This window comes from Cupressus sempervirens, chromosome 1 (genome assembly GCF_028749045.1).
Source record: "Cupressus sempervirens isolate cs-2001-9-10 chromosome 1, ASM2874904v1, whole genome shotgun sequence".
Lineage (NCBI taxonomy): Eukaryota > Viridiplantae > Streptophyta > Pinopsida > Cupressales > Cupressaceae > Cupressus > Cupressus sempervirens.
This window is the reverse complement of record NC_143118.1, coordinates 424,394,928-424,418,427: the sequence shown is the minus strand read 5'-3', so window position 1 is coordinate 424,418,427 and position 23,500 is coordinate 424,394,928. Positions and strand designations below refer to the sequence as shown.

The window sequence follows — 23,500 nt, the reverse complement described above, 5'->3', positions numbered from 1 at the left end:
GAGGGAAGTCCATCCCATGAATCTCCCCAGAATAAAGCTTCTTCTCCCCTTCCTATATCCCAAGTAAGATAATTAGTGAATAAAGGCCTATAGTGTAGCATGAAGTTCCAAGTGGTCAACCCTTGGGGAGGATTAATAGTGCAAAATAGAGAAAGGGGGTCATTGGAGTTGAGATATTTATTATTTAATAATTTTGCCCATTTATTATCCTTATTCATAGACATTCTCTATACTAATTTGGCTCTAAAGGCTTCGTTTTGCCAATTGAGATTTTTGATTCCTAACCCTCCTTGAGTCTTGCGTTTGCATATGTTATCCCACTTGATTAACGCTTGTTTTTTCTTCTCTTTTGTTTCTTTCGAGAAGAAATCCCTTAATTTCTTGTCTAATTTGTGTTTAATTCCTTTAGGTAATGGAAGACATAAGATGTGATAAGATGGTATTGTTGATAGTATAGATTTGATCTTAGTTACCCGTCCTGCCTTGGAGAGCCATTTGCTTTTCCAATTGTTAGTTTTCTTTTCAAGTTTTTCAATTATTGGGTACCAAATTTTCCCATTTCTTGACCCTTTCTCTATCTGGATTTCTAAATATTTACAAGGGAAAGCTTCTTTCCTATATCCCATTGTTTGAGAAATGCTATTTTCCATATCTGTTTTGGTGTTTAGGAAGAAGATTTCTGATTTTTCCTTGTTTACTTTTTGTTCTGATGTTCTCATATAAGTGGAGATGATTTCTTTATACTTTCTAGCTTCATTTAAATTACTAATACTTGCTATATTGTATCATCTGCGAATTGTTGGTGTGGGATATTGCTAACCTCTTTTGTGACTGACACTCCCATTATCTCATTTTCTACTTGGGCCTTTTTTATGGCTCTTCCAAAGGTTTTTGCCATAATGATAAAAAGAAAGGGTGAGATTGGATCCCCTTGTCTGATTCCTCTAGATGAGCTGAAGAATCCCTTCTGTGTTCCATTGATAAGAATAGAAAATTTAGGTGTTGAGATACAATTATAAATTAGGTTAATCCATTGCCACGAAAAGCGAAAGGCTTCTTATGTTTTGCAAAGGAATCTCGAGTCCACTTTATCATAGGCTTTTTGAATATCTAATTTCATAAGCACTGAATTTACATTTTCAATATCACATTAAATCTTATAAAAAGTAGTTATTTTGAGGAACGTTAATATTTTTATCTTAAGATTGCTTGATGTATTTGTTATTATTTTAGTTTACATTTTAATAAATGTTAAGTATGCTCAAACACAATAATTTTCTGAAATACAGATATACTAATTTTATATGAATCCCGTAAATCATTTAGTTCAAATATATGTTTAACTTATTACTTTAAATAGAAATAAAAGTATAGAAGAAGCAATTTTGCTTTTATTTTGTCACATTCTAGAATTACTGCAGTTGAGAGTGGAGATAAATAATCATTTTACATGAAATCTATTTTCACCGAAGATCAAATGAAGAAAAGATTACAGTTGAACTTCGTAAAAATGCTCTCTGATTTTTTTCCTTTATTGATTGGGGAAAGCTAGAAGTCCATAATTCTAGCTTGTAGACATCCCCTCATTAGGATCCACAAGAGGAAGCATGGATATAAAATGAGGGTGTCACAAAAGACTTTAATCCTCATATTTTGCTCCACACTAGAGTGGGGTGAAGAAGCTATTAAAACTAACTTTATTTTTCTTCTTTTTCTTTTGAACTTTTGTCCAATTTTCCTTCGAATCCCCAAAACTTTGGTTCTTCCTTTTTTTCTTGGTGCTTACCCGCATCCAACATAATCATGGAACTCTTTAACAAATTTCTCACCACTCATTTCAGCCTTAACACTTTCTTCCCCCTTAAGAGGGTAAGTATCCACAACCCTTGGTGAGGCTTGATTATTTTTTTTTGGGTCCTTTTGAAGATTGACCCCACTATTTGTGTTATTAGCAACAATAGGGTTTATACCATCTTCATAAGATTCTTCTTTCTTCAATGAATCATGATGGGTGGAAGCATCCTTCCAAAAAGTTCCTTGGTTTCCTTTCTTCTTTTAAAATAATGAGCAATGAAATCCCTGACTTGATAACATGTATGACATCAAAAGGGTATACCTCTATAATCTATCATCTATTTCTAGCTCCCACCATTGGTGTTGAGAGAGATTTTGGAATGAGATATTTTTTGATGTCTATATCTACCAAAATTCGGGCATATGTGGTATGCAAATAGTCTACAAATCCCTCATTAATGCTCATAAATTTTGTCCAATGAGTTGCTAAAGATTTCAAAGTAGGAATCATACCATAATTTAGAAGTGGAAGTTCATGGAGTCTTACCCAAATTGGAATTGCACAGTAGGATACAATAGTTGGATCAAAGGAGGGTTACTAGGGTTTCGACATAAAAAATTGTTACTCACAATGCAATTGGTAGTCATGGAGGACAATGTGTTGATCTTGGATGTTGCCGAAGACTACCACAAAAAGCCTTGCATACAAGGGTAGATTTGAGCTTCTACTAAGATTGGGCACCATGCATTTCAAATCCATTGGTAAAGCTTAGACAGGTTTGACTAGAACCTTCTAAATTTACCTACTAGACTATGGTTTGCGAAAAAGGCTTCATTTTTTGATGCCTCATGTAAAATATCCTTCTCTTCCCAAGGGATATTGCCACAAGAGAATGATCTAAGTGCCTTAGGAGGTATATAGGCCATAGAGGGGTAGTTGTAGCATCAAGACAAGTCCGCTATTGCAACCTTTCCATTTGGCTCACAAGGTCCCCAATATCTCCTCTCTCACATTCCTATCCAAGTTGGAGGTTGATGCGTGAACCACAAGCCTCCATGATCATTACACGCCTTTTCATTTCAATAAACAATAACCATAGGTGTTGTTTGCGAAGATGAAATCAAGAGTTTACGTATCTTATTAGCATAAATTATTTTGCCTTGCTGAGGAGAATATTGAACACTAAGGGAGTCAGACAACTCTTGTCCTAACCACCATGAAGATAAACCTCTTAAGTCACTAGCTTTCAATGTCAAAGGCAGCCCTAGTAGTGACAATATTTGATGTAGTACAAGGCAGGTGTTACCTCCAAAAGAGATGATCAAGCCCCCAACAAATATAACACAATAGAAGTATAACAAGATGCAATTACAAATAATACACTTATAAACAAGAGATTTTCATTTACACAACTGAATATTGTTTGTTAAGAAAATTCACATACAAAATGATAAGCAATATGTCGGGCTGTAAGGCCTTCCCGGTTACGGCCAATTACATTCTAGATTATAGACCAAACTCGCTACTCTCAAGCTTCCTTCAAGTATCTCCTTTATCACCACTTCCTATTACTAAGACTCAAGGACATTACATACATAGCCACGAGGACACAGAGGTTGGCTTGGAGTTCACAATCTCCGATAATAGGGAATGTGCATTACAATATAGGTCTGACCCTCAAATAGTTAATGATTAGATACATAATACATGAGATAACATTATGTGGCCTTAGGTATAGGTCCACACGTTAATCAACTGCCTAGATTCATACTTCATAAGCTAACTTTTAAATATAGAATCTTGCCGAAATAAACACCAAGCATCGTATGAAGAACAACATAAGAAATTAGCACCCGTGAAAATGAAGCATAATTTCTGCCAGTTGTAACATTAAATTATGCACATGTAGGATAATGATCCACTCCACAATATGAAGCCAACCTCGCGAAATCTGGAAAAGACAAACAAGAGTTCGCCAAATCAAACTGTGAGACATATAATTGAAAAACAAGAAACAACAAATATCTTTTTGGGTGATGCAAGATTGCCAACAGCCCAAGGATGCTCCTACATTAGACACTTAGGGTGACAAAAAGATGTTCCATAAGGACTCATGAACATTTGAAAGAATTCAGAACACAAATCCCATGCTCATTCTCAATCCACAAATCCTCTTCATCAATCAACATAAAATTTTGTCTAAACTCACTTCTGTAACCAACTATACCATCAGATGTCTCGAATCTACTATTGCTGCTACAACTTCCAGGACCAAATGAATCATACCTGTTGCATGCCTTCATCTGATTAGAAGATTTCTTCTTTTTACCTTTGCACTTAATCATAGGATCAGTAGGAACCTTAACCACAGGTTCCGTTGTTTGCAAACTAGAAGTCTTGAAAACAATCAAGTTCTTCGCTTTTACATCTTCCTCATCTTTCAGATCGTCAAGGTCTTCCAAGTAGAACATGACGAGCACTCATGTCTCCTACATGAAATAAGACTTCATCCTTAAAAGGTCTAATACTGAAATCAACCAAGCATTGTTCTCTAGCCTGCACCAAATGATCATCTTGAAACCAACTTATACCATAATGAGTAGGATGTTTTAATCTTTGCAAACCAAATTTCCTAACCATCTCTTTAGAAAGAAGATTATTAGTACTACCACCATCTATAATAACTTTACAACTTTTACCTCTATACTTACAAATAGTTCAGAATAAGTTCCTTCTTTGCATTGGTTCCTCATCATGCTTAACCAACACGTTGCTTCTTATTAAAATATATTCTCCAACTTCTGGTGAAGCCAAATCAACATCAGAAGATTCCAATTTCTACTCTTCCTGTACTACCAAGTTCAATTTGTCAACTTTCACACTAGGACATTCAAAAGCTCGGTGTCCATCTTTACCATATTTAAAACATGTAAAACTGAATACAAACTTCTTATTAGAAACAACTTGCTTACCTTTACCAAACTTTGTCACTTGTTTACCTTGCTCTCTTCATAACTTTTCTTCAGCCTTCAGTGCATATCGATAAGCATCTTCAACTGAACTAAGTTTCAACATACTCAATTCATCTTGAACATTGAATTTCAAACCATTAACATACCTTGCAGCCTTTTCCTTAGAAGATTCACAATGTCTAGATCTGATTTGTATCTTGTAAAATTCTTTAGTATAACTCTTCACAGACATATCTTTTCACTTTTAGTTCTGCAATTTCTTAAACAATTCAAGTTCATTGTCTTCAAGGAGGAATTTAGCCTTCAATCTAGAAACCATGGGTTTCTATCTTCTATTCGTAGGTTCATCATTATATTCTCTATCTTTTTGCAAATCTTTCTACCACAAGGCAACATGACCTTTCAACTTAGTTTGTGCTAACCTAACTCTCTGCGGATCTACAATATTTTCAAGCTCAAAGTAGTCCTCAAGTTCATTAATCCAATCCGTCAACTCCTCGGGATCTAAAGAACTAGAATAATTTGGAACTTTCATTCCATGACTCTTACCAACTTGTGCCATCAACAATCTTTCTTCTTCTGCAGGGATCTCTACTTTAGGTACTTCAAGATCTTAAAAAGCTTCAACATATTCATCTTTGGTTTCAGGATTTCTTCTCAAGCCATTCAAGACATTTTGGATCTCATTCCTCATCTCATCCTTGAATTCTTCAAACATATTCTCCAACCTCCTAGGATTCATTCTTCTAGGCAGCATATTGAATTACAACAAGGTGCAATTGCCTCAAATTTCAACATTCTGTCCACTAACAAGGATCAATAGGTCTATAATAGGATATCAACAAAACATGAACAAGTCCTTTGCAATTATGAGCCAAAACTGCAATACGCCACCTCACAATCAAGGATTTCAAGTCTTCACGAGCTCTCCAAGCTCAAACAAGATCAGATCAGAAACCATCTGATCCAACCATTGTCTGATAAGTCACCAACAAGATCAACCTTCACTCAGCAAGATCAAACCTTCAGCTTTGATAAGTCCAATCAGATCAAACCACGCTCTGCTACTATTTGATAGTACAATACAGGTGTACCTCCAAAGGAGATGATCAAGCCTCCAACAAATATAACATAACAAAAGTATAAAAAGTTGCAATTGCAAATAACACACTTATAAAGAAGAGATCTTCATTTACAAAACTAAATACTAGTTGATAAGACAACTCGCGTACAAAATGATAAGTAATATGTCGGGTTGTAAGGCCTTCTTGGTTATGAGCAATTACATTCGAGATATTCTCAAGTTTCCTTCTTGTATCTCCTTTATCACCACTTCCTGCTACTTACTAAGACTCAATGACATCACATATATAGCCATCGTGACACACAGGTCGACTTTGAGTTCAAATCTCCAATAATAGGGAACATGCATTACAATATAGGATTGACCCTCAAATAACTAATGACTAGATACATAGTACATGAGATATCATTATGCGGCCTTAGGTATAGATCCACATGTTAACCAATTGCCTAGATCCAAGAGTGTGTAAGCTAACTCTTATATATAGAACCTCACTAAAATAAATACCAGAGATCACATGAAGAACAACATAGGAAATCAACAGTTGAGAAGCGGAAGTTGTAACATTAAATTATGTGCACTTGGGATAATGATCCAATGATCTATGGTAGGTCCGCAATATGAAGCCAAGCTTGTAGAATCTGGAAAGGACAAACAAAAGTTCACCAAATCAAATTGTGAGATAGATAACTGGAAAACATAAAACAACAAATATCTTTTTTGGTGATGCAAGATTGCCAACAGCCCAAGGATGCTCCTGCATCAATATTCCATAGTGGCTGCATTGTGCAATTAAGAGAGAAAAAAATATTTTATTAGTTGTTGATGCTTAGTGATTCTTAGTAAGATGTATTTAAAATCTCTTTTATTTACAATTTTAATAAATAATTTATTGATATGAAATATATAATTATATCAACAGTGCCAAAGTTTTATGAAAATATATTGTTGGTGATTTTAAGATGGATATATTTATGATTCTAATTTAAGGAATCAAACTATATCAATAGATTTTGTTTTACACATTTTGTTTGCATGGTACCTAATGATAAGTTTGGATGTTCTTCTTAGATAAATGCAAGACTTTGTGTAAGGAATTGGAATACTAGATAATAGTTCACCCTAGTGTCACATCCCCATTTTAAGATAGGATTTTAATAATAGTTAGATAATACAATGTTAAATAAATAATGATAATAAAGTCATATTAAAACTAATACTAAATTATGAAAATAAGAAATTATAATTATTTAATCTATACTATCAATTAAGTAATATTTAGTATGATAATATTAAATAATTAAAACATAATAAAATTCCAATGAGTAAATGAAGAAATAAAATTAAATACAAGAGTCAATATTGTATAAAGTATGTTAACTTTCTAAATAGAATTTAATAACAAATAATAATAAACACGAATAAGTCAGTATATAAATAATATAACATAGAATAATATACATTAACTAAATCTAATGAACAGTCAAGAGATGTTTTAACAAATAGACATGATTCCTTCAATTTAAGATATAAAAGGGAAGAGAGTTTATTATAGAGAGGGGAAAAAAGAAGAGGAGAAGATAGGAGTTCAAAAAGGAAAAATGGAAGAGGAAAGTAATATGAAGAAAATAAGGAAGTGAATTTTTGGAAAGGTATCAATGATATTGAAAGGATGTGAACCTTCAAAAGGGTCATAATTATGAATAGTTGCGACTCTTCAAAAATATTGTGATTATAAAGTATTGAGACTTTTCCATAGGATTTTAATCATGAAATGCTGTGACTTTTTGAAAGGATTATAACTATGAAGTGTTGTGACTTTTCAAAGGATTTGTATTATGAAAGGTTGTGACTCTTGGAAAAGAAGGTAAGAAATGTATGGTAATGGATTATATTTGTTTAAGTATGTTTATGAATTTATTTATATTAATGAATCATACTTGTGGATAATATTGTGTTATCTCATTGGGTTAACACCATGGATATTAATGAGACTTGAAGCATGAGCATGTGAGTTATTAATATCTCCATTGTCCGTCATGGATGAGAATCAATATGGACCCGAAGCATGAAGCATGTGAGATATTAAGATCTCCATTGTCCGCCATGGCCGAGTATCAATGTGCCAGAATATTCTGATGTTGTCAACATATGCATATGTGATTGGCCTTGGATAGAGGATGCTCGTCCAAGAAGAATCTTAAGGTTGTGCTCCTGGGAAGACGATAAGATAGCTATGAGCCAGGAAGCCCAATCTGGAGATGTCCTTAAGATTGGGGTTAAATTAGAGGGTAGAATAATATAGTTAGTTTTGTTATTGATGTGATTCTAACCATTATATTCTTAGTTTTGTTATTATTGTGATTCTAACCATTAGATTGGGGTTAAATTAGAGGGTAGAATAATATAGTTAGTTTTGTTATTATTGTGATTCTAACCATTATATTCTTATTTTTGTTATTATTGTGATTCTAGCCATTATTTTGTAGGTATTACTTGTCCCAAACTAACCCTAATAGTGGGGACATTACACTGAGAAAAACTTAAATGTCCCACATGTGCAGTGTACAAGATGTTGTAAATTCATTCAAAACAGTTTGGAATGAATCTATGCTCTTCTGCATTTTAAGATTTGAACCAATAAAAGCCTAAAGGAAATAGATATCTTTTGCGCACATGTACTAGCGGTCTGTCTATTTCATTATTTGCTTGGAAACCTTAAAAAAGATAATTGAAATACTTACATGTTGCAAGCTCCTCTAGGGCTTCTGTTCAAACATGTACAGTTAAAATCTTGAATTTGCTTTTTGACAATGGGCTATTGCTAAAAAAAAAAAGCACTCTTGTCATTACCACTCTATAATATGCTATTTAGAAGTTTATATTGCTTCAAAGAAAATAGAGAGAGATTTATGATGATATGTATAAGATCAAAATATTTTGGGAATATATCTAGAGGGTTGCATTTATCACTTAAACACAAAATGTGGAATTTTTTATGAAATTAGTGTTACATTATAAGTTATAATAGAATGATAAATGAGATTGTTGATAACCTTAGTTCATAACTCTTGGAGGAAACTTGTTTAATTTTCTTCAATTTTGCTTTGTTTATTCTTCAGGACCTAAAAGCCACGACTGTTCTAAGGCTGGCATTTCAGAGCCTTGGAGTTGTATATGGAGATCTGGGGACATCTCCTTTATATGTTTTTCGTAGTACATTTCCACAAGGCATTGATGACATTGAAGATGTGTTAGGATCTCTGTCACTTATCATATACACATTGACAATGATACCTCTGATCAAATATGTTTTCTTTGTTATGAGGGCCAATGATAATGGGGAAGGTAAACTTCATTCAACTCTTGCAATCTTTATCTAGACTTGGAAAGGATGTATTGAAATTTGATCTTCTTGATAAGTGGATATATAATCTGATTAATTCCAAAGTTGTTTTATATGATCAAATAAATTTGCAATGACAAGTCTTCTTTTCATTCTCTACGTCAACAGGTTACATGAAATCTCTGCTTGGGTCTGAAATAATTGTGATTTTCTCTTATACATTTGTTATGACTTTAGTAAACTTTTATAGAATCTGGAACATATGGGAATGGAATATATTATGTTACAAGTTCTTGGATTATTCTCTTTTGAAGATCAAACTATGGCTTAGCTGATAATTTGGCCAAAATTCAAAAAATACTGGACAACATGCTACTCTTGTTTAGCTTCTATTGAGACAGTCCTGTTACTGTGCATGGTGTTAATGATGAGCAGGCCCTGCATTACCAGATTTCAGCAATATAAATATTAACAGCAGTAACACTAAACACAATAGCAGCAGTTCTCATATTGGTAGTGTCTTTGCAATTGTTTGAAACAAGGAGGCTGTAAGTTCACCATGCTATCCTTGACATAGACTTTCCTTTTTAAATGACAATTCATATTGTCATTGTTATACAAGAAGCCAATCAGCAAGGAGATGTTGTAGATGGGGGAGTAGAACTTAGAGCTGCAAGAAGTGGTGAAGTGGGTCATTTGATGTGGATATCCTTGAGTATCCTTAATTCAACAAAAAGAGCTACGAGATATACTCTTTTGATCACTTCCAGTTTAGCCACCTCTTTAATTTTCCTACCTCTTTAATTTTTCCCTTTGCCTAAATTCCTTGCTTGTTAACCATAGTTACAAGATTCAGGCTTAGGTCAGATTCAACAAATTGACTTTTGACCTTCACTTTACATCATGTCGAAAAACCCATGAAATATATAGGTTTTTAAAGATTGAAAACTTATATCATGCACCTTTCAATAGGTTAAATTAAAAGACATGGTGAACTGATCAAATAGAAGCTATTTTGATCACATAAATATTAAATAAACATTGATCATGCGAGTCTAAAAGAAGATCAGTTGAAGAAGACAACATTTTGAAATATGTGTATATATTATAAATATTGTCAAGTGTATGTACAATCCATGGATTATGAAATGTATGCAATTGAAACAACTAGCAAAACCAAAACTATTAATCTATGGCTCAAAGTGGCTTTTATCCCTTATCTCAACATCCATAGTTGTACGATAGTGCTATGTGGGAATTTGAGTTAGGTCCTTGATTCCTTGTTTTGCTAGAGAAAAGGTGGGACAAAAGGGGATTGAAATCATTACTGTCAAAGTAATGTATGCAACTAAAGAAGCATTGAATACCTAGCTAACTAAAGCAATTAATGAGGAAAAATGTATTCTAGAAATTGAGTGAATGACTATTCATCATTACATATCTATTTTGGATCGGATAAGAGATCTATCTGTATAATAAATTTTTTTCTAAAATCATGTGGTAAAAAACGTGTGACTTGAACAACATGATTAATTTTGTGGATTATGACATACACAATTTTGACTCAAAGATCCTCTTAGCTGAACATTTATAAAAAATATAGGAGCTTGATGTGTGTGTGTGTGTATTATTAAGTGTATACAAAACCCATGGATTATGAAATCCATTGTATCAAAACAAATATCAAAAGTATAGGTCTATGTCTTTCAAGCTCCTAAATCATTCATCCCAACATCCATATTTGTGCAGCAAGCACTTGAGATAGGTCGTCAATGATGATGCAACCATGATATTTGTCAATGCACCAATGCAACCAATATCAAGGAGTCTACTTGTTCGATATCCTCCTCTACCTGGCTCTAACCTCGACCTATAGATCTTCCTAATCAAACCATGCATGGTATTAAAGACAAGATCCTCAACCTTAGTGATTCAATTTTATTGTGGAGCAACCTCCTCTAAAGTGATGGGACATAAGTCAAGATTTGTCTGTGATGGATGTGAAGGCTATAACAAACATAAAAAGATCATTCAACTTTGCATCAATAACTTGCTGATACTTTTGCAGTAAATGTGCTCAAACATACTTCAATCTTCCTTGCAATTTGGGATACTTCATGGTTGACTTGAAACATGAATTGTAATCCTCCAAAGGTTCAATATCTTAACAACAAACCTTTCCTATTACGTGTTTGGAGTTTTATAAAAATGCCAATTTTAATATTTTATCTTCCAATTCAGCAATAAAGTAAAAAGAAAGAACATTTTAATTTTATTCTTTAATTGCACCCTTACTAGACTTATGTAGTGACAATGTCAGCGAATTTATCTTGTATATATCTTATGGAAAAAGGTCCACCAATTCAAGTCTAATATTATTCTCTCTTTATAAATATGTGTGTGTTTTCCTTGGAACTTAAATCCGCTATTCCTAAATTTACCAAAACATTCAGGAATTTTGTCTTCTTTGCCTTTATTTCTACGTCTTTGTTTACTGCCATCTTTATTATGGCATTTTCTCTTTAATTCCTCTTTCTTTTCAATAGAGGAGGAATTCTTATCCACCTCATTCATAAGTTCATCATCATTTGAAATTGGAGAGCTAACAGAAAGCGATTAAACACCTTTTTGTCTATGGAACCCTTAGTGGGTATAAATCATATCTTTAATCATGTCCAAAACTAATGCTTGAGGATCCTCTTACTCTCTAGTATTGGTGTTGGGCAAAGAAGAAAAACAATTTGGGTTGATTTTGGCACACTTGTGTCATTTTTATTCTTTTTTGCCTTTGGCCATTAAAATCAAGAATTCTTTCGAATAAATTATCCTTTCCATTTTTGTTGTCTAGAGGATTTTTTTGTGAAATTGGCACAAGAATTTTTATTAGGGGTTTCCATATTTTGTTAAGGGTAAAATACAATGATTTTTTTAGGGGCGAATCTTTGCCAATTGGCGATTCCGTCTCTTTGGGAAATCACAATTTGGCGAATAAAACCTACATATGGGTTGAACAACATCGCTGAGATATTAAATAATTTGGGTTCAAATTCCAGGCTAATCGCTTATTAGTTTACATGTAATTGGTCCCAAATCCTAGTCCAATCACCAATGTAAGCTACATTTAGGACACAGTTATTTTAAAAATTTCGTTAACCTTTCCCTAATGTTTTCTTATTGGACAATGTTATTTCATGCTTAGAATAAAATAATATTTTTCCTGGGGTTGAGCATCGCCTACCATTTTACCAACGTGTGTCTCCAACTACCCTTGTTTAGCCAACTATTTTATATTTTGGGCTTTGGGACACATGTCTTGATTTTGGGAAGGACTAGACTTTATGTTATAACGTTTAAACTTAGGCTCGAAATAGAGCTGAGGCCATTGATCTATCTTACATCAACGGTCCAAATCAATTCCTTTCATCATAAAAATGATAACATGAAAAGTGATGACGACCAAGTTTGCAATAAAAAAAGAGACGTTATTAATTGAATCTTAATGGGGTGAACAACGTCGCTGAGATATTAAATAATTTGGGTCCAAATTCCAGGCTAATTGCTTATTAGTTTACACATAATTGGTCCCAAATCCCGGTCCAATCGCCAATGTAGGCTACATTTAGGACACTTATTAAAATTTTTTTGTTAGGATAATATTTTTTCTGGGGTTGAGCATTGTCTACCATTTTACCAACACGTGTCTCCAACTACCCTTGTTTAGCCAACTATTTTATATTTTGGGCTTTGGGACACGTCTTGATTTTGGGAAGAGCTAGACTTTATGTTATAACGTTTAAACTTAGGCTCGAAATAGAGCCGAGGCCATTGATCTCTCTTACATCAATGGTCCAAATCAATTCCTTTCACCATAAAAATGATAACATGAAAAGTGATGATGAGCAAGTTGGCAATAAAAAAGGACACATTTTAAATTGAATCTTAATGGATTGGCAAACTGCAAGTACATTGTATGGTGTACACTTGGCATGTGGACCATGGACCACCTGTGACTCTGCAAATTTACCAAAAAATTGGATAATCTCTCTGTAGCAACCGACATATTAGATATTAATATTTTGCGCTGTTTTTAAACAATTAATTTGCCTCTTACATTACAAAAATGTTTATGATGAACAAAAAGAATTGCCTACATTTATTTGCATACCAAAAAAACAAATTTAATTCGCCACAATTATTATTAAATTTTGATATGGAAAGGAAATTTTCACCAATAGAAAATAATTTTCTCCCTTGCCTCGAACAAAAAAATCACCCTTGATTAGGAATTTTTCCTGGACATTTTAATGTTGAATTCATCAGCATTTTACATATTTTTCTCGTACGAGGTTTCTTAAAGTTATCCCTGGCAAAATATTAGACTCTTTAGAGGCCTTAGTTTGAAACTAGCACTATTCTTTTTCTGTTGCCCTTCTATTTTGCAGAAGAATTATGAGGTTGGGCTTCACATAGGTGAATTTTGCAGGTTGAGATTACTAAGTTAATTCAAACTTTCTTTGGGATGTCCAAACAAGGGGAGAGAAACATCGATATGGAGCAAGTAATTCTAGTCTCCTCAACCTGGACCACCTTTCCCATTGTGTTGGTACTTCCTACACAAGAAGCCATTGGGGCATATAGATAACTAATATTTCTTCATTGAAGACCTCATGTAAGGAACCCATCTGGTTTTAACTCTAACAATCATCAAGTTGCTTAACTTTTAAATGTTTGACATTTCGTCAAACACTTTGCATGCAAGATTTATCTTTCTGTACTTTATTTTCAGATTGTGTTCTTTGAGTTTGTAGGCTGCAAATAAAGTTATTGAACGCTTTTGACAATGCAAGCTTTTTATAGAAATGATATGCTAGCTGTTTCAGACCTCTGGCAAACATATTCTTGACTGAAATTAACTGTTACAGCTAATAGACATTAAGACAAACACTTGTCACACATCCGAATGAGCACCTACAACCACTAGGCATTTCTACAAACATTTGGCATGCATGCTAGTTGATTCAATATAACTGAAACACATATCTACAGCTTGGCATTTCATTAAACAGTTGTGCAACCTTGTATCTCTTTATTTCAAATCCAACCATTTACAATGAACAATAAAATGCATCACATATATTTAATTTAAAACAATGTAACCTGGGGCTGATTGTTGGCATCAGTGGAAGAATGAAATACCACATTCAGCTTGCAAAATATGAACTCCCAATGTGGCTTAAGCTGAATAGCCACCCTCAGAAACTATGATCGCAGCCTTAGATAAATGCAAATGCTGCCATATATAGGAATGTGCAGCCATTACAAACCACTCTTGATAGGAATTTGGCCGCCCAGGATAATGTGTACCTGCAGACTTCTAATGCCCAATTGCAGCAAACAATTGCCCTAAAAAACAATAGTATGTAACAGACTTTGAAGGCTGGAAGTGTAAAGACCCTGTCTTACCCCTGATTGAAAATGCTGAAGAATAGATGGATGTTTTTTTTGCTTTTTTATGTTTTTCTGAATTTTTGTAATGGGAATATATGTTTTTTTTTGGAATAATAGATTGCTTCAATGAAATACTGAAACACAACTGATTGTTATAGCCAAATCAAACTCTTTATTTTTTTATTGCATATGCAAAGGAAATTTACAATCAATAAATTAGAACCTGATATGTAATGGATCAATACTCTAGCTGGGCAGCTAATTGTGCATAGAATTCCTTCACCATTACTCATAATGCTGATTCCTCATGCATCCAGATCGAACCAGTATTGAAATGCTGGTCTTGATTGTATTTGACAGATCACCAAAATTGCCCAGGCCTTCCACATAGCAAACACAACTCTCCCAGGATCAAATGCAGGCCACAGGGGATTGGCCACTGGTCCTCAATACAATTTGCAGGGCCAAAAAATCCAACACTGGGCTTAAAGATACACTTGCAGGCCTAAATACTGATCGCTACTCCCTAAAAAATGAATTGCAGATCCTGAAGAAAAGACATCCAGCCTCCAAATTGATGTTTCAGCCAATGGATTGGTTGATGGTGCTTGTAGTATCCAAACCGCTGACTCCCAGGTGATAATCAGCAGCCACAAATGCCCAGGTAAAACCTTTATAATGCAAACACAGTTTGATATAATAACTCCAACGAATATCTTCACAATTTCTAGAACAATGTCCAGCAGCAAAGAAAACTTCTCCTTAGCAACAGTATGCAAATAGTTGGAGAGATGGCAAATTGTACACCTCAGCACAATTTGCAAAACAATCTCATAATAATGCTCAAAGCAAGGAAAAAAAAGGCAAATAATAATACTCAATTGGATAGCTTTGCTCAAAATGAGAGCCATATTTATAATTCCCTTGTGCAACCTAACTTCTTCATTAATCTTTCACTTAAAACATTACTTTACAATATAAAGTACAATCAATTTCTAATACAAAGTACATTAATAATTATAAGTGCATTTAATAATTATAAAACCTCATCATAAGCAATAAATATGGCTCCCTAATAGGTAATCTCCTTTTGAGCCCAAAACTGCACGAATGACAATCACCACTGCTAACATTGCCCTTCCAAAAATAGAAACTAACCGAGAAAGACTTACTAAAAATAATTAATTTGCAACTAAGACCCACAAATCCAATCGTCAACTCATGAGGGTTGCGATGATGAGTTGATAGACCCTGGCTCCAGAAACCTGCTAAATTGGGGATATTACAGAAGTATGGTGTTCAAACCAATAAGTTATTGCATCAAATAAACCACGAAATCGGTATACCTCAACAGCTATTTTCCCAATCCAATAAGCAGAGATAATTTCCAAAATTGCACACAATTACCATGTATTGCAATGGCTTGAAGTTTGAGTCAGAGAGAGGAATCATCCTCGGAAACTCATGTAGAAACCCTTCAGCAAATTCACAATGTAATAAAAATCAATAGGCAAGAGAATGAATTCTTTTTCTCCATGAAGTCTCTTTTATAATGCAACTTGACTTCTTTCTCACACTTTTCATTAAAGAGCCTTCATCAATGCACCTCTCAATAAGAAGCTCTCCTTTAATAATTCAATAATAATTTGGCCACTAAAATAATAATAACTCCCAAAATACTTATCCTTTAAATATGCTATCTAAAACAAAAGTCACACCTATTATTTCCCCATGTGACCGAATGCACTTTCCTAAAATAGAAAGGGTCTCTCTCAATCATCGCCAGACATGCCATAACTAGTAGGTGTATGAAATTAAGCCCAAATGAAGTTCAATCTAAGGTCAAACGAAGACCAAACTAGAACATACTGAATTGTGAAGAAGACTAGACCCTCCCATAGTCGAGCCTCTACCTTAGAAGACCCTCTATCCATAAATTAGCCTAGGAGGATCACAATAATAGGCTAATCCCTTAAACTTTGATGCTAACAAAAATGGGGACATTACACCTTAGGAGATCTTTTTAATGCCCTACAGTCTACATGATTCACGTTTTAGAATTTTTTGAACAAGAGCACACTCTTGGATAACATGAGTTTTTAAAGAAAATCAGAAATGACCATTTTTGAACCATGCTTGAGATGTGTATTCCTTTTTTTTAAAACCCTTACTCTAGACAACCACACATTAAGAAAATTTTGTCCCAAACGTTTAGTATTGTCCAAGGCAATAAAGAAAATTGCAAAGGTTTATTAACCCTTTCTCTTCTTTTACACCTCATATCACCTTTTGGAACAAACATCAAGCTATTACAACCAGAGGATGAATACTTACCTTTCACACCGCCAACTTCTTTATTTCCATAGAGTGTTGCATCCTCACATATCAAATCTGGCTGATTCAAGAATTCCTTCTTTCCTCTCCCCCAACAATGCCTCCTTACATTTTTTATTATTTATAGTGCCTTTGTATTGGGATTTTTATTACTCGGGTTGGTCCCTTGAGGTACTACCTTGCGCGAGGATTAAACGCCATGACCAAGCATCTTGGCTCAAAAAATTACTGTCAATTCAAAAGGCTTTTAAAGAAGCCACCGAAAATAAGTCTAGGAAAGAAAATAAGACATAAAACAAAGCACAAAACAATACTCCCCAAAGCCCGTAAAAGGGAACTACAAATGATACTGATTAAGGTAGAGGAATAAAGTTGATGCAAAAGGCTAGTGCAAGATCAAAGCAAGTATGTAAGGGGAGGGTGGCTTTTCACCTCCTCATGACTTGAGAATTCAGTCCAACCTCATTCCAATTGATTTATACCACCTCTCAAATGTTGCCTCTTTTTTATTATTTTGTTGTATATTTCATGGGTTTTCAAAATTTTAACTCTTGCCAAGTTTGAGGCTAGTTAGGGTGCCAAGTCCGAGTTTGGGTAAAAAAATCATCTTGCCAAGATTGCATCGAATTTGAGTCTTGACTCCATTGTTCTAACTTCTTACCAACTTTGTTTGGCAGAGGCTATTCTAGCATGATCTCTGCCCGCTTTGTAATTGTGGGCGGCATATGGTATTCTGTTTTGGCTAAACCATTTGGTCTATCTTGGGCTTCTCCTCTCACTAACACTTCGGCTTTGGCTTTGGCTTTGGGTTTCGCTTCCAGTTTATCTTTCACTACCATTTTGTACTTGTGGCTTTGATTAGGTAGTGTCTTGCAACCCTTGTCTTCTTCCTCGTTGTTCTATTAGTTTGATAAACCATTGGATAATTTAGCCCATTACTTTATTGTTGTTTCTTTTTTTGGCATTTGCTTGTAATCAAGGGCATTTAATTTTTTGGTTTCCAAATTGATCCTCTAATCTTTCTTCCTTCTAATGACCACCCCTTTCTGTATACCATTGTAGGATTTTTTTTGTTCTTCATGGTATCGTTTGGCCTAAAGATCCTACACTATGATAAATGTTCATCCAGGGAGTTGGAGTAGGCAATCAAATAGTGTATTAGTCTTTCAATATTACCAAGTCATATTAGATTGTCTTTCTCTTGTTTAATGAGCCCCCCATAAATATATGAAGCTCCTTATGAAATCAAAGTCACATTCTTGGTTTGTATTCATCACTTGTCACTTGGTTGATCCATTTATCTTGTCATCCTTTTATGTCTTGCTCAACATTTATTGACTAATGTTCCATTTATTGCTCCAAGTTTACAAAAGCAACTTTGCCAAATGAAAGATATCCAAATACTTTGATGAAGAAATTGTCAAGGGCTTACTAATTGAAATATATTTTCACAACAAATGGATAGTGACAAGTACTATTTCAAGTTGTAGAATTTGGATTTGATATAATCCTCCACGAGTCAAACTTGCAAATTACCCTCCATGTCCATAAAATAACGTTTGGGTAGTTGTAATGTAATTGATTTATTGTTAGAAATTGAACATTTACTTGGTAAGAATTGTCCAAGTCAAACTAATAATTTTTTTTAGAAAAAAAAAAACAATAGGGAGAAGCATAGATGAAAAACTTGACGATTACTCACCATTTTGTTTTGCCAGTGAGTGACATGTCAAAAAACTTGCAGAGTTTTCCTACCAAATTTCTGGTGATTACATGTGTTTTTGGTTATTAAGGTTTCTGGAATGTGCACAACAAAACCTTGTTGATATTGTACCAAAAACTTGCATGACAAGTATACAGAGAAAACACCAAAAACCCATAATTATGGAATTTTTCCCCCAAGAGCTAGAGGCCCCACTCAAAAATTGTCCTATAAGGACTAATGCCTAGGATTGATTTAGATGAGATGCTAGAATCTATTTGCCATGGAGGTGCCAGTTGCTTCAAATAACTTAATCTTGCAAGAATTACTCACTTTGATGCCAAGCCTTGTGACAAGACCACAAAACAGATAAATTGAGAGTTTGTAATGGGCTAATTGGATTTTTTGAGGGTTTGATGCTTATTTGTTGAATTGCCAATATTTAGAAACTACAAGAACTCATGTACATGCAATGGAAAAGAATTAATTGCATAATGTTTCTAGTATTGATGAATTTACATAACAATTTCATATGGATTAATTATCTTCAAGCAAGTCTGAAGCTAGATACCAGTCACAATATTTAAAGAAAATTCTGGCTTGGGACAGATAGTAGTAGCTGATGCAATCATTATTTAATTGTGTTTGACCTTTGGATATTATATGGTATATGGCTAGCAGCCAGTGACATCTACCTGTAACTTTTAATGTGAGCTTTAGTGAAAGCTGTTGGTGGAAATAATTGCCACACCCTATTCCTTCCCACTATCTAATTATCGCTAGAGTCTAATAGTGCTAATTTTGAATTAATGCTGGCTCCAATAAAGTTGGTACTTGTAATAAATAATCTTTCATAATCATTGCGAGAGACTCCATGCCACCCGTAAAGACCCACGACTTTCCAATAACCTACAATATCTTTTCAATCTTCAATTAGTATCTTAAACTGGACTGTACTGGTTTAAATGTCTGATGGAGCCGGGACTGCAGTACTGCTTTACTGTTATAATTTACACATAGCCCAGATCAACAGTTTACTAAGTTGCTACACAAAATTTCTTAACTTTGTGCATTGAGAATTGGTGGCATATCTTTTATAGTTCTACAGTCATCAGGCCTCCTCAGCACTATACCTTTTTGATAATTGTGATAAATTTTATGAATGTTTCAATCTGATTTTTGACTTGCCATCTATGCAATACTGCAAGTTTAACGACTGCCCTTCTTTTAATATAAAACAGGGGCCAATTCAATAGTTTTTAATCACATCAAAAGAGATATCAATCTCTGCATAGCTCTGTATTTTTATTTTGTACTCTCCATTAAGATTAATAATAGTTTTGTTATGTAGCAACCTAATAAATTTTGTGCTCCTTTTTTTCGTTTCTATACTTTGTTTCCACTTTTACTATACACTTTTATTCTTCTCTAGATACATCAGTTCTACAATGTGAACTACCATTTATTTCTTCCCTATGTTCCACAACATTTCAGGGAGAAATTGTCCATCTCAGGTAGTAAGTAGTTGGCAATACTTTGTAAATGATTTAGGAGACGTAACAATTCATTGTTTATTGCATTGAACTTCCTTACAATATGCAGCTGATTCTACATCACCAGATTCAAACGATATAAAAATAATAATAAACACTATAAATACTAGACACTTAAATGTTCTCATGTATTTAGTACCTTAACCATTATTCAATGCAGGGGGATCAAAATCAATATTCCTTCTTTGATGTGGACTTGCTTTTAAATGACAGTACATACAGTTATTTGGTTATACAACCGTCAACAACCAAGCATAAGGCATCACTATAAACATAATGGGTTTATGCTATAACAGAAAATTATTATAATCCCTACGAAAGAAACTAGAGATTTATTTATAAGAGGATTTGAAGAAATGGCTGTGCTGCATGCTCTTCTGGTTTATTAGTATATTATTATTTCATTTTATTATGCTATGGAGGGTGCTCTCCATGATGAAAAATCTGGTTCCTGAGAATAAATGGAAAACTGTATTGTTTTATATGCAGGTGGGACATTTGCTCTTTATTCTCTTCTCTGTCGTCATGCCAAAGTGAACACAATCCCAAATCAGCATCGAAAAGATAAAGAATTGATTGCTTATAGCCAATATGAAATTGAAGGTAAATCAGTAGCTGCAAGAACAAAACAATGGCTGGAGGAAAAAAGTTATCGCCAGAAAGCATTATTGATCTTGGTTCTTTTGGGAACTTGCATGGTAATTGGTGATGGCATCCTAACTCCTGCTATTTCAGGTTTGCGTACTGGCCAGTTCTCTCAGTATGTACTAGTACACACCTGTTTGCTTTTTGGCTCTGCCCCCAGTTTCTGATTATCTATGCTAGAATTGCACATGGTCCTCACATTTAATAGGCCTTAATTTTATGTCTGGTCAATGATGGTTCATTGAAAACTTGATCATTATCTATTAAATCTTTAAGAAATGAAATAATATAAATTTAATATTTAGTTTTACACTTCTGATAATCTGTGTCTGATAAATTTTCATAAATATTAAGAGTATACAAGCCACATACATCAATGCAATTCCAAAACTTGGTGATTTAGAGCAAGCCAATGCATCGTTGATGGGTTGAATTCATTATCTTTTTTACCTGAGAGGCAGATGCTTGCAACACTTGTCCTAAAGACTATTAAATTTATCAGTGTTACCTTCAACTCAAATCATGAAGTTCTGAAATATCCTAAATCATGGAATTTGAGAAAATAAAGATTAAAGAGAAAACATGGTTTTAACTTTTAAGCAACTTAAATGCCTCAAACTGAGATCCTGATTGTCTTGTTTTCTGTGACAAACATGTATAATGACTGTTTTCTGTGACTCAGACAAATTTATAGCCAATTTCAGAAACCATAAACATGAATTTTCAAGATCGAGACTCTTTCAAAGTACTGATGAAGTAAATAATTCTAAGATCATGAAAGCGGATATGACATTAACGGTTTTTTAATGCATACAAGTTACAAATTTAAAAAACAGAATAGATGCATAATTCACAAGGTTGCATGGGGATGGGGGATGGGGGTACTCGGGGTTCTTAGGGTACCAGTATGGGTAGTGGTCCAGCTATTTTTTATAATAGGGGATGGGGGTACTTGGGTATGTCAAACTTTATTTTTTATTATACTTTTATATTTATAGAAAACCAGAATTTATGAGTCATGACAATGGTTTTTCAAATCAAGAATAGTGATGAAGTTTGCAAATGTAATGTATTGTTTTCAATTTCCGATTTGTTTTATGTTTGTAATAATAATTTATAATAAATGTTTAGATGCATAACATAGAAGGCAGACTTTAAACATGAACAAGAAGATCATAAATCATATGACAATGACATATTGCAAATGATAAATTTCTGGCTTTAACAGTGATAAAGTTTATTGTTGATCAATATTGTATCAAAGTTTCAAACTGATTAGGTATTGAATTAAGCTTGATAAACAAATAACAGAGAAGGAAAACTTTAAACATGAACAAGATCATAAATCATATGATGAGAACATATTGGAAATGATAAACTTATGCTTGAATAGTGATAAAGTTTATTTTTAATATTGAATTAAGCTTGACAAACAACGAGCTGATACACAAACAAAAAACAGAAAAAAATAATAATCAGAAATCTCAATCCAGGTCCTTAGCTATGATGGTCTCCATTGAGTACCCAGTACTTGGGATCTGTGTACCTGGCACTTGGGTACGTGGGTATGAGTACCAGGCGTGTGGGTACAAGTATCCATGCAACCTTGATAATTCAAGAATGTATCCTGAAAGGCATTTCTTAATCGAACAATATGATGCCATTTGATTTCTTAACTTTTAAACAGCCATTTCCCATCTTATCATATGCAGTCAACACTATAGCATAGCCTCAGATAATTTTGGTTTTTGATGGAGTTAATAAAAGGAGCAAAAGAAAGGTGGGTGTACTGTGTAATGTTAATACTTTATGGTAAATATGTACAATGTATCTAAGATATGTTGGTTGGGTCTCCATAAACATGCTAACATGCAAATTTGCAAACCTGGTTTGGGTAACCGCTTTTTCTAACTACCAAAGCTCTATATTCCAATACAGATTGTAACATCCGGTTTCTCGGATCTTAATTAACAACTAACATACTTTAGAAATTTAGTTATTACTTCAATTTCGTAGGAAGACAGTTATAACAGTCATATTCAAGTGAAAAAGATTTACTGTTAAAAACAGTTAAACAAAATTTCTTGACTAAGAACTTAAAAATCATCAAATGAATTTAATATAGAAATTAAAATCCACATACCATGGAAATTGAAGCGATAAATCATTGTAGGGATGTTTCTGCAGTCACTCAGATTAGTCCACAAATACCACTATAAACTAAAAGAGGGGTAAAATTTTTATTGAATACCAAAGAGAGCAGAACAACACAAGAAACAAAGAGAACTATAAAGCTTTATCCTGGTCCACAAGTTGAACCAGCATTTGAGATAAATCAATGGGAAGCATCCTATGATCAATAATGTTCTGATCCAGCCCATGCTCAGAGGCCCATTTAGCCAGACAATCAGCCACACTGTTCAACTCACAAGGGATATGCATAAAAGACACAGAATCCAGAGAATTGCATATCTGAATGATTTGTTGAATAACTAGAGCCAAATGCCAATCCACATGCACAAGGTTCCTTCTATTCAGTAAATTCACAACCATCTGCGAGTCAGTCTCACATATAATTCTTTTCCAGCCATGTTGATAACACTGTTCCACTACAACCAAGA

General features: G+C 33.9%; 1 protein-coding gene across 4 annotated transcripts in view; it reads left to right on the top strand.

Moving 5' to 3' along the window:
* The window catches only part of LOC149578089 (potassium transporter 10-like), a 165,529-nt gene that overhangs the window by 52,649 nt on the left and 89,380 nt on the right, over positions 1-23,500 (top strand). For 3 of the 4 annotated variants that reach the window (XM_089827462.1, XM_089827465.1, XM_089827458.1), the window contains exons 2-3: positions 8,974-9,199; positions 20,724-20,969. In XM_089827462.1, coding sequence (XP_089683588.1) covers positions 8,974-9,199; positions 20,724-20,969 — 472 coding nt within the window. The remainder of the gene's footprint in view (positions 1-8,973; positions 9,200-20,723; positions 20,970-23,500) is intronic. The other variant, XM_089827468.1, reaches the window with a different exon arrangement.